Here is a 13,368-nt window from a genome sequence, read left to right on the forward strand (position 1 = left end):
AAGCTACGACTTCTCCCTCCTCTAGTTATCTTCATAATTATAGTAACAGAGTGCTTTCTGAAACACACAGTTTCCAAGTAGAATCTCTAAGCATCAATAGAGATTAAGAAACACTCAAGGAGACTAGAAGTAAAAATTGTGCTAGTTGAAACTAACTATGCTAGAAACCTAAGGTAGAAGAAGCTTTGCCTTTATTTCTACCTGCTACTTAAATCCAGAGATAACTTTCACAGTAACAGATTTAATAAATGCAAGAGACACTGTTTAATAATACCAGATACAAGCTTGGTAACCCAAGTCAAAGCCTGCAAAAGGCTAATTCTATATGTCTAGAGCAGTATTTGTCAAATTCAGGTTGTAGAAGATTGTGAAATCAATTCAGTGGGTCCTAACTTTCTTTGAACGACACATACTATACATAATAATGTAAAATATAAAATTAGAGTTCATTGTATATACTAAGGGAAACATTATTTCACCAAATTTTTATTTCATTTTTTTACATACCTATATTTATGGGTGTACTAGGGCATACTGTAAAATGTATTCCTTATTGTGGGTGGCAGTCAATAAAGTTTGAAAGCTGTTGGTCTCAAGAGAATCCCTTTCATACAATATATTATTTTAAGGTTAAAAACATGTTGCTTCAGCCTACAGTCTCACTTTTTTTTAATCTCAACCCTCACTAAAAATAGAGTTTATTTTGCCACCCACTACAAGCACATCAATAACCGAAATAAAAATTTTATGAAACAATATTTACTCTTACTACATGATGTACTATGATATTTGTTATTCTATTTTTTTTTTTTAATGACAATTGCAAACCAGAGCTTGGAAAGTACTGGTCTAGAGTATTAACATGGCCGGGTCTAGAGAATTCTGTTCACGCTACTTGGCTCCTTCCTTGGTGTTTACATCATTTCCACTGTGGCAGCAAGCACTGAAATCCTTTTTCTTCGTAGGTTTCCGTGTAACTACTACATGATATCGGCTACCTATTCGCTCCAGTGGGAGAGAAATACTTGGAGTAAGACGCAGATAAAGTATGAAGCAGACGTGGATGTGGCCCCAGCCTCACGTCCTTGCACTCACCACCAGGGCACACCCTGAGAGCAGCATCTGACTGCAAGCACCTCAGCTTATGGCCTAAGGATTGAGGGCAGGTCGAAGCAGCTGAGCCAGTGACTGATGGGAGTTAAATATCCCAGCCTCCTTGCCCTCGCCGTGTTCTTCACCGTCTCCCTGAGTTGCAGGGAGAGCTGACGACCAGCCAACAGCAGCAGTCACCTACTAGGGAACACACCCTGCACTGGAGTCCTTCCCACCACCCCTTTTCACCTCCCTACTGGGGCTTCCTGGAATCACCTCCCACATACATGACTTGCACTCACACCTTCATCTCAGGGCCTGCTTCTGGGTAATGCAACCTAGCGAGCATACCAGTGTAACACAGCGTTGTTTGGAGTCAGGGCTGCAAAGATGAGAAAGACCTGTGCTAGAAAAGCTCATAATCTGACAGGAAAACCAATGATTTCTTTTAAATGTGAAAAACAAAACAAAACTTTACTGTTCGTAGCAATGATGTAGGTATGTTTGTGGAGGGAAGGAAGAAGCGACAAACTCTGACAGAAGGGTCAGAGAAGCCCCTATAGGTGACTTGTTCTACCCCAAACATCTCAAAGACACAGAGCTGTCCACAGGCGTCAGCGGGTAATCAGTGCTACCTATGAGGTGTGGTCCATGCTCACTTCCCTGCAGGCTTCTCATATTTACTATGATGCTTTACTTCTTTCATACAGGTTAAGAAGAAAGAAATTTTTATTTCCTCCAAAGAGAAAGAATTCTAGTCTTCCGCTGAAAATAACTCAAGAAATACGGAAAATATGAAGGGAGAAAAACTATTAAGTTCCTGATAATGTGTTAATAGAATTATTTATAAATCAGCTTTAACCTTTTTATGTTCCTTTGAGGTCCCTGGGGGATGGGAGTGAGTACTCAACCCAAAACTTGAAGTTTTGATGAACTGCTGATATTTTCATTCAAAAATTATTTTTTAAATGTAAAGTCTACTACATGGTCAGCTCTGTGGTTAACAATGTAAATCAGGACTTTTTTCAGGCTGGTATCAAATGGGAGACCTATGGCTAATTTTCCTTTGCAGCTTCCATTTTGGCAAATATTTCAACAAAGGCAGAGCAGCAACAAAATTCCTTTTCTCAGGAAAAGAATCATGACAGCTACAGTTAAAGCAGGTCCTCATACTGAAAACAGCTTCTCCAATGTGCCAGGTACACCTGGGCCTGAGAGGAGAATACTCACCCTGACCCAGCAGGGAGTGACGGCAGAGCTGCAGGGACATTAGCCTGTGGTTTTTCTTTCTCATTTTGCTTGAAGAAGGATTTGGCTTCTTTAGATGTAGCATCCACTTCCTTAGTCACCCTGTGCCATGGAAGGAGACGTCAAGTTTACAAAAGGAATAAAAAGAGAGAAATAAAATCTAAGAAAAGGGAATAAATGACAACAAGGAAAATACCCACTGGACTTTCAGTAAGTTCTGGCTACTGAGTTTTATGGTTAAAGTTTACTACAACAGTTCTAGATAAAGACATTTTCCCTTACTGAATGAAACAACGGTGTATGTAAATCTGACCTCTCTAAAATTCCCTCCATTACTTCTGTCAGTATGAAACACACTTTGGTAATCACTACTGAATCACAGCCCCTAGGGGTTACTGATGTGAAGGCTGAAAAAGGCTCTCCCACTGTGCCTCACATGGAGATTAGGACTCACAGTTAAAAGCTGGAATGAGGAGATGGAATATTTGGGAGAAAAACAATGGCATTATTTTAAGGAGAAAAGCAACAGTATAAACAAATGAAAATACTCTGTAGAAGCCTCCTTTTCTACACCTAAAACAATCCAAAGATGAAACAAAATCCCTTAAAATGGGCTAAATAGGTACTACTGATTTGGGAGTGGAAGAAAGCTATGATTGAAAATCCTTTCCAATTTCAAATCTGGAAAAACTGCCCTCAATAAAACTGCATCCTAAAGGGTCAAACAAAGATATTTATGGTGCCTGAAATTTCAGATAAAGAGAGAAGTGCCTAATGCCTGCCTGCGCTTGCCAGTCAACAAAAACATCTGAGGAATTTTGTTTAAATTCCAATCTATCTGTGGGAGGGTCTAAGATTATGGTCATTGTATTTTGAGTGTTCAATCAGGTCATCCAGAATAAGACTGGCCAAGAACAATGACAGGTGAATCCCATAAATTCTAGCTTTGCAGGAATATAAATCTCTATCTCTTTTCTCCTTCCTTCTACGCTTCTTGGGACCAGAACCAAATTTTCTTATTAAGAGCCATCTAACTCCTGCATTCCGTACTGTGTCACTCACACAAGTGGCACAGAATAAGAATTTGAGAGTTTTATATTAAGAATCTTCACTGGTGGGGGGATGGCTCCATGGCGTAGCGGTTACTTGTGCATGCTCCGCTGCTGGCGGCCCGGGTTCAGATCCTGGGCGCGCACCGACACACCGCCTGTCAGGCCATGCTGTGGCGGCATCCCACATAAAGTGGAGGAAGATGGGCGTGGATGTCAGCTCAGGGCTGATCTTCCTCACAAAAAAAAAAAAAAAGAATCTTCACTGAGAAAGACCGTCAAGTTAATTTTCAAGGGAAACTTTTAAAACCTCTGTTAAAAACTGTATTGTCGTTACCAGGGGCAATGGGGGTAGGGGATGGGCACAAGGGGTGAAGGGAGACATGTATATGGTGATGGACAAACAAAAATGTACAACCAAAAATTTCACAATGTTATAAACTATTAAAACATCAAAAAACAAAACAAAACAAAAAAAACGCCTTTGTTACTCCCCTGCTCAAGTTCTTGTGATGGTTCAGTATTACTCAGAGATCAAATATAAATGGCTGAACCTTGCATTCAAGACCCTCCAAAATATGGTCCCACTCTCTATCAGGTTTAATTTGTGTGTCTCTCTACTCTCCCAAATGAACCTCTCAGGAGTAAGAGTCAAGAGTCAAAAATAAGGGGGAGAATTTGTGTGATAGATTAGACCATCATTCAGCAAATATTCACTTCCTCCCTGTTGACCAAGAAGATACTTCCCCACCCCACTGAGAGCTTGGATACACGACTTGCTTCAACGGTCAATGAGATGTTAGCTGATTTGACAGGAACAGAAGCTTAAATGTGTTTGTGCTGCTTCACTTGCCCCTTGAGTTCCTCCCTTTAGCCATAAGAATATGCCTCAAGTAGCTGCTGGCCAAAGATGGCTGAAAGACACATGCTGCAGACCTGAACTCAACAAGCAGCTTGGAACCAAGCGCAGATCAGCTGAACCCCAGATATTCAGAAACACATGAGCAATAAATAAAAGCTCACTGGTGTATACCACTGAGTTTTGGGATGGTAGCAGAAATGCTACAGCATTTCTGTAGCAACAGCTGACACATTCACATTTCATGAGTGAGAAAACTAAAATCTAAGGGGTTAAGAAGTTACTTTTTCAAGACTATCCAGAGATTAAGTAGCAATGCTAGAGAAAACCCTGTAGTAAGCTCTATTTTCGAAGGATGGTTGCCACAAATTTCCCATCCCACATGATCCTCCAGAACCTGACACTACCCCAATGAGAGGGTCAGTGTATGTCACCACCCCCTGAAACTGGGTGGGCCTTTGTGGCTGCCCTGACTCATAGAGTTCAGGGGAAGTGGCACTACATGACTTCTGAGGCTAGCTGATAAAAGGTGATACAGCCTCCACATGGCTCTCTCCCTTTAGAATGCACCTTTGAAATCCCAAGTTACCACACAAGAGGTCTGGCTACTCTGAAGCCACCATGCTGGAGAGAACATATGGGAAGACCACATAGACAGAGATGCCTGAGAAGTCTGTTCCAGTTCCCAGGTGTCTGAGTCTTCCTAGCCCAGGCACCAGATATGAGAGGAACGAAACCTTAGAGATGGTTTACATGAGAAACTTTCCTAGCTTAGACCCAGCCACTAACTACAACTGCACGAGAGACCCTGAGCAAGAAGTGCCTAGCAAGAACTGCCTAGCTGAGCCCAGCCACCCCCAGAACTATGAGAAATTACAATAAAACAACTGTTTTAAGCCACTAAATTTTGGCATGATGCCTTACACTGCTATATAGACAACAAAAATAAACTCACTTTCAAACCTAAGGCTTAATGCAGAATCCCAGAGTACTGGACTAGAAAGTGTTGCTTTACATCTCCTTGCCCTGGGTAGAATCTGGGGCAGATCTAAATGGCTCATGAAGAACAGTGGAAACTTCCACTTTGAAATGGTGGTCTGAACACGTGCTTTATTCTCCACTCCCTACCAAAACCCCACTAAATAGTGGTAAATAAATTTACCAAGGCAAATTTACACAAGGATAATGAGAAGAGGTAACAGAAGAAGGATGTCAATCACATTTTTTGAAGGTAGAAAGCAAATAGAGAAGTAGTAATTGGCTTAGGTTTTTGTTTCCTCTGATCTCCTAATCCTGTAGGCATATGGAATGGCCAACAATAAGCAAGCCAATTTGAAACGCTATTCTAGAAAGGCTCAGGAGATTGAGATACCAAGAACCTTTGAAAGTGGGGGAGAGGAGTAGGGTTGAAACCAGTTGAAAGTTTGCCTCAGGAGAAATTAGGTTCCAGATCCCCTTCTCCACCTCATCCCAGAAGCTAATTTTCTGCCACCCGACTCAACAGAACCCATTACTCTTTGGAGAAATGAAAACCACAGAGGTTCCAGACTCAAAGAGCAGGGCTGAAGTCTCATTCTGAAAACAAGAGAATTAAATGAGAATCTATTCCCTCTTCCTTTGCCACAGAAACCTTGAAGGCTATGTGATTTGGATGGCTGAGTTACAGGACAGAGTGCTACTCAATCTGTATTGGACTTTGCACCAGTAAGAAATAAATATGCACTATGTTATGCTACTGAAATTCTGGGTTTATTTGTTACCCCAGCATAGCCTAGCCTAGCCTTACATGAACTTTAACAGGAATTTTAGAAGAAGGGGAAATATGGGAGAGGTCATCAACAAAAGGAAAATTTCCTAAAAGGATGAGTTTCCACAAAATGAATGTTCCACAGAACACCTGACGTAGCAAATTTAAAAAAGATCCACATCAAGGCACATCATTGTGAAATTTTAGAATGGTTTAGGTTGGTGATGAGAGAAGATGAAGATCAAGTGGCCCAAGTTACAGGCAAAGTAAAACAAGTTTTGATGTAAAGCATGTTTGGTTTTGTTTTTTACTTGTTTTCCCACAGGACTAACAAAACTTTTATAGCAGCCACTTAAGACAATTTTGTGAAAATTTTCTGAAAAGAAACCTAGATCCAGGTACTGTGTTAGGTGTGGGACATACTAAAAAATATGACATGGTCTCAGTTCCTAAGGGACTCACAGTCTATTGGGACAGCCAACCACTGAAAACAAGTCATGATAATACATGATATATAGTAAACGCCATAAAGGAAGCATGGAAAAAGTATAACTTGTGGGATTATCTCTGTTAATTTCTTAGTGTCAAAGTCCTATTCATATTCACTAGGAAACAAGTTCTATAAACTGGTACATTTCTCTCAGGGACTTTGGTAATCGACACAAAGTAACATTAGCAGACAACTGTTCAATGACAGTATGCCTAGAAGAACTCCACTTTTACTAAGCAATAAGAAGAGATCCAGTGATCAAAATATCTTCAAATAGGAGAACAGTTAAGTCAAAGACCATTTTTTATATATGAGAGGGAACTGACAGGAAAAGGCCCACTATTAGCAACAGTTAATTCAAACATTATCAGCAGAAATTCCATTTTAACTTCATTTTCACTTACTCAAAACTTCCTGAAAAGTCCTTATTTAGACAGAAACTTTCCATGACTGGCCTCTTCCAAAAGGTGAATCATCTAGGAAAGTCTGAGCTAACTGGCTCAGCTGGTTATGTGATAGAGAAGAATAAAGAAATACTATTTTTCCTCATTCCCCAAGGTTAATAAGCTACACATTTTTCAAGTGGGAAAAACAAAACAAAGTTAAAATCCAAAATTTAACAATTAAACATAATTAGAAAAAACTAAAAGACTAACTTTGTGCTAACACTACCTTATGCTTATACTTACAAATTCTTCCCAGTCATCACTAGCTCTTTCTCACATTTCTTAAAGATGTAGTAATGCTCTTAACTTGATACAAAGACAAAAAGAAAAGGGAGAATGACATCAAGAGATTAAAAAATATGCTCAAACCCATACACCAAGTTTGCATCTGGTTGTCAATTAAGTCTGGCCTCCCAAGTTCCTATATGAGGGTTCCTCATAACACCTAAATTTAAGTATAAATAATTTAAGTTAAAAAAAAAATCCTGCCAACATGCCAGCTGTTAACAGGGTTTCTGTTTTCTTTACGAGGAAGGAGTTACAGAGAACCTTCGCTTGTCATGTTATATATCTCTGCAATGTATGTTTTTTAAAGTAATAAGTATATATTACTTTTGAATATGTGTGTGAGAGTGTTATATTTATGGGGAAAAAAAGATGCTTCTCTACTCACATTTCTTTGTCTTGCTTTTGATAGAGACATGGTGCTGCCCTCTTCTGACAAATGATAGAAATAGCAGGCTCCCTCCCCCACCCAGTATTTAAAATACCATCCACTTGCTTTAAAAAATGAAATAGGAAATTTGTCAGACAACTATGTCTATAAATATTAAAGTCCACAAAATTTAATTTTATCAGGAAATTTAATGATTTCTCATAGCAACAGTTATTCACAAGCTTTTCTGACTCTCTATGTAGGGTCAGTGGTCAAGTTCTCTAATAAATCTTTCTTAGATATCCTATATGACACATAGGAAATAATGCAAGCCAAGAAAGACTTCTAAAAATTTTAAAACCTATATTCCTAATCATGTATTAAACACTTTCTGTATCATTTGTGTAGGACTTTCAAACCATTAAATGTTTACTGTCAGTGTTCTGCTACCCTCTTTCAGACAATTCAGTAGTTTCCAGTGTGATTTCTGGAGGCAAAATACATTACTAATTCACATCATCAAGAATTATTTAATGGATTCCGCAAATGACTGATTATCAAAGAAAATGGTGTTTTACAATGGAGAATTCTGACAGATACTGCCTTAAGTGATCTAACTTATCACCACCAGTATTGGATGCTATTGTGGTGATGCACTGAGGACAAAACATCATTGGTATAGTATTTTTGTCTAAAGTGATTAATTTAAAGCTAATAAAGAGGAAGCAACTCACAATCCAAATTGAGGAACTTTCTGCAATACAAATGGACTCAAAAGATATATATCAATGTTGTGAAATACAAAAAGGCTTAAAAACCGTTCTAATAGGGCCAGCCCTGGCAGCCTAGTGGTTAAGTTCGGCGTGCTCCACTTCAGTGGCCCGGGTTTGGTTCCCGGGTGTGGGTCTATCAGTGGCCATGCTGTGACAGTGGCTCACATCCAAAATAGAGGAAGACTGGCAATAGATGTTAGCTGAAGGCAAATCTTCCTTAGAAAAAAAAAAACCAGTTCTAACTTCAAGGAAGGTAAAGGCTAAATGCAGAGTGTAATCCTGCACTGGATGTTGGACTGAACAAAAAATAGAGCTATAAAGAATGTTACTGGAACAACAAGAAAAATTTGAAGAGAATTGTATATAGAGCTACCTAAAATGTGGGCTGCAAAACTATCTGTTATTGGTCCAAGACAAGATGAGTGCAGAAATTGGAACTATTTAGAAACCTGTTTAGCAATCTGATAGTGTCACAATATTCATGATGCAATCAGTGGACTCACTGCATTAAACAGAGTATAGACCAATTCAGGTATTGTCAGACTTGCAAGGTGCTCACACATGATATTAATGTATCAGTCATGTGCAGTAAGACCACATTACAATGTATGTGATAGGTCAGGGTTATTCTGTCAACTAAAATCCAAAAATGTGATAAAATCTAAGCATTTCTACAATTGTTATTTTTACAGTCATTTTAATTGTTAACCAAGTGTGAGTTTTAAAATTTATAGTTTAAAATCAGTTAACTAAATTAAGAAAGTAAAATTGTATTATTTCTTTTTAATATGTTTTTTTCCCCCTCCTCAAAGCCCCAATACATAGCTGTATATTCTAGTTGTAAGTCCTTCTAGTTCTTCATGCGAGCTGCTGCCACATGACGGCTACTGACAGATGAGTGGTGTAGGTCCGTGCCTGGGAACTGAACCCGGGCTGCCAAACTTTAACCACTAGGCCATCAGGGCTGGCTCATGTTATTTTTTTTAATCCTAATTTACTGATGGCAAAACAAGCCTCACTGTATGTTTCTGTAAAGAAAACACATCTTTTCTGAAGGCAGCTGTAGTAGTAAACCACATGCTGATAATGGAAGTGGTTCCACAGAGACGAAGGTCAACCGAGGTCAAACTGCTTTTAACCTATAAGCCCTCATATGTTGAGTTTGGTTTTTGATCATGCAGTGTTAAAACCACAGTGAGTTCTTTGCAGAGATGCTCTGGCCAACGAAGTGACGAATTCGTCAGAACCTCAGCGGCATTTACATATAAAACATAAAGAAATAAGTTTAAAATCAAAAGAATTCTTTGAAAGAAAGAGTATTGAACTAAAAAGCCAAAAGAAACAGATGCAAAGTTTCATACATTAACATTAGTGCATTGCAGCCTTCTGAGAAAGGAGCACTTTTGGTTGCTAACTAAAAAATATATACCTTTGCCAAGACATTAGTAAGACTGTATCAAAGATGTTTACTTGGAAATCTTAGTGAATCTATGACAAAGAAGGTGGTTCAATTACAACTTTCCAAGGATACCCCAGGCTGAAGTGCTCAGGATCTGGCTTATAATAGTGAAAACTATAATCAAGTTAGCAAAGTGTGTTTTTCCAACGCAATTTGAAGAATGCCAGATTACTGCTAACATGAAAATTATTATGGTATATGTGTGATTTAAACATGATGGGGAGATAAAGGATTCCTCCATTAGTTTCTTGCTGACAAACATAACTGACATTCACCTGTATAATAAAACTAGGATCACATTCTGTCAACAAATGCAATTTGAAGTTTAAGTGTTTGGAAGAATATGTTCCAATGGTGGAGTTGCAAGACAGGGTTAAGGAGCCTGTGCTAAAACATAAATGAATATACTGCTTCCTTCATGGAGAAAAATCTTGCTACCAAAAAAATCACTGTTCTTGGTACAGTTGTAAAAATTGTGAATTATGTAAGGTTAATGCATTAAATTTTCATATGACTCTTCATATGTGATAAACAACGCTGATCATAAATGTGCATATGTTATATTGCACGCTGAGGTACACTGGTTATAAAACAGAAAAACGCTGTTGAGAATGATGAATTACGGAATAAACTTAGTGTTTCTAAAAGAAAAAACCAATTGGTCCCCAATTTTAAAGATCTCAATTAGACAGTAAAACTGGCTTATCTGTCTGATATTTTTGCTATTTTTAATAATCTAAGTACTTCTAAGCAAGGAAGTGATTCAACATGTTTTTCAGTAGCAAATAAATTATAAGGGTAAAAATGAAAGTCAGAAGCCTGGAAGAACAGAGTTTCTACAGATTAACATGTTTCACAGAATGTTTTGAATTATATTTTCTATCAAAACAATATCCACACGTAGGAAATTCATGCATTTAGAATTCCTTTTTGCACTGAAATATAATTTATATTTAATTATAACTTGACAGGACAAATTGTTGGAACTGGCTACTGATGAAGCATTGAAGATGCACTTTGAAAATACAGTATCACTGGCTTCACGTTGGATAAAAGTAAAAATGAAAATCCCTAACTTAATAAAATGGCTTTAAAATCTATACTTCCATCCTCACAAAAATATCTCTGTGAGATGGGTTTCTTTATGATGAGTGTTATTAAAAAAAAAAAAAGAAAACCAACATAGAAATAATTTATATATGTATACTATCCTACAGGAGTAGTGCGGTCATCCATCCAACTTAGATTAGATGAGTTAACAAGAAAGAAATAAGCTATTTCGTCATATTAAAAACTTTAAAAATTAATATACACAGCATTTATTCAAAGTGTGTGCCCAGATGTCAAGTATTGAGAATTGATATTTTACTGTTTTTTATTTCAATTACAGAATAAAAATGTATATATATAATGATTTCCTGTAGCAATCATTTATACTCACATTTTTATTACATAGCTTACATAGTTATATAATTCTTTCCCTTTTCCTATTTTATGTTCATTTTGACTATACTTATTAAATGTAATTTTGTGTCTGTCTATTAAATCTTGTTAAAAATCTGGGCTTGTATTTTGTACTTTTTATTTTTCTAGTAATTCCTTTTTATTGTTTTACAAAAGTATTGACCTGCAACAGGTTGAAAATTTAAAATCAGGGTCCTTCACTACAGACAGTTTAGATAATAATCTGCATTAATGTGAAATTTACTGGATGTGCGAGTTATATCCTTAATCAAGAAGGAGAATGCCCTTGTTTTTATGAAACAGTGCTGAAGTATGTAAGAGTGAAGTGTCATGATGCCTACAAGTAATTCTCAAATAGTTCAGCCAAAACAAAAAGAGAGAAATACAGATATAGGTGGTGGAGACAGAAGCAAAACATCAACAAGTGATGAATCTGTATGATAGGTATATGGTGTTCACTGTAATACTATTCTTGCAATATTTCTCTAAGTGTGAAATTTTTCAGGAGAAAACGTTGGGGAGAAAAATTTTAAAAAGTTTTGCTCCACACCATTTTTAAAACTAATAATGTCAAATTCTTTTGTCCAAGATGTATTTTCACTGCATGAAATAATTGTTGGAAACTAGATATTATTTTTAAGAATATCGATTTTAGGGGAAATTATATTTTCAGAGAGCCTATACGGGTCTAATTAATTACTGTCAAAGAAAATAAATGTGACCATCTAAAAAACTGATTGGCACTTCATCTATTCTCATTTAGCTCTAAATCACAGATCTGCTGTTTTCACATAATAAAATTTAAATAAACGAGGAAGAGGAAATTCTATGCATGTGGCTCTTACCTAGAACAGCCAGGAGGTTAAGACTCTACTCTTTTTCTAAACTAGTAACAAACCTCATGAATCAATTTAAAAAAGAATACTAAGGTGAGGAAATAATATTGGAACCAAATTTCTCTCCTAGTACTTTCAATTCTTACCTGATTTCAGAGGCTTCACTGAGGCTCATTGTTCAGAGTCAAGGAAATAAAGGGAGAAATGACTTAGCTACAGTCACAAATCATGGCAATGAGTTAACTGGAACCATATAATTAACTCTTACATTTTCTTGTTTCTGTTCAGCCAATTACTTCATAATACCCAAAAACTACATTACCATACGTGAAAGGAGCTTTCTCATGTTCCCTGATAATTCACGCCATTATTTTCCTTTAGTTCAAAATATTATGATGGGTTGGAATGAAGACAGATGTCTAAAACCATGTAGAAATATGCTCATTTTTAAAAGTACTAATTTCAAAGTTTGTGAAGGTCATCCTACCTGACTTCTTCACCAGCAAAATCAAACACCTTGGTGATTTTAACTTTTTCTGTTTCTTTAGATTTCTCTAGCTCTTCTGCTTTGACCAACAATTTACTTGAACTCGTCTCTTTAGTCTCCTCTCCTTTCTATGAAAAAAGTAAGAAATGTAATCAGTTTCACTTAAGGATGAAACCTAAAAGAACCATCCAAACATGCTATTTATGGGTATTAAATGTTTCATCTCTAAACAGTTAAAGACCTACTCGAAATTTATTTGATGAGAAAGGCTTATTTTTCCTACCATAGGGAATGCTTGGCTTTTCACTTAGTAGAGTTACTACTATCAAAAGGCATCTAGTCTGATTCTGTTGTAAGCTTCAAATCTCAGTTTGTAAATAAAAAAAAAATCTATCTAGGAAACTTAGGGTATTTCTGGGGAAGCATTCATCTCATTCATCTATCAACTTACTTTAACATGTGTACTTGGGGGCACTTTTGATTTTGGTCCTACATCGTTGAGGAAGCTGGCCCATAGTTCATCCTCCTTCTTTTTCCTCGCATCCTCTGACCCAATGCCTTCTTCCTGTACTGCAGCTGTGTCTTCCTCCTCACTGCTACTTGCTCCAGATTCCGCATTGGCATCCTCCTCTTCCTCTTCTTCTAATGAGAGCCCACCTTGTTTTCTCTTCCTAATCACCAACATCACAAGGAAAAGGAAGGACAAGACAGACAATGCAAAATGATTTTTGTTATCCTTTCCTCAATTCCAAACATAATATTG

The 13,368-nt window shown here is 37.3% G+C and overlaps 2 protein-coding genes across 2 annotated transcripts in view; both read right to left on the reverse strand.

Annotated features, from left to right (window-relative positions):
* The window catches only part of TMEM231 (transmembrane protein 231), a 231,719-nt gene that overhangs the window by 144,364 nt on the left and 73,987 nt on the right, over positions 1–13,368 (reverse strand). The gene's annotated exons all lie outside the window — the stretch shown is intronic.
* The window catches only part of CFDP1 (craniofacial development protein 1), a 125,582-nt gene that overhangs the window by 103,012 nt on the left and 9,202 nt on the right, over positions 1–13,368 (reverse strand). Inside the window, exons 3-5 of the mRNA XM_058528300.1 lie at positions 13,057–13,276; positions 12,606–12,733; positions 2,323–2,442 (exon numbers count right to left, since the gene is read on the reverse strand). Coding sequence (XP_058384283.1) covers positions 2,323–2,442; positions 12,606–12,733; positions 13,057–13,276 — 468 coding nt within the window. The remainder of the gene's footprint in view (positions 1–2,322; positions 2,443–12,605; positions 12,734–13,056; positions 13,277–13,368) is intronic.

The sequence above is a fragment of the Diceros bicornis genome, chromosome 32 (genome assembly GCF_020826845.1).
Source record: "Diceros bicornis minor isolate mBicDic1 chromosome 32, mDicBic1.mat.cur, whole genome shotgun sequence".
NCBI classification, from domain to species: Eukaryota; Metazoa; Chordata; class Mammalia; order Perissodactyla; family Rhinocerotidae; genus Diceros; species Diceros bicornis.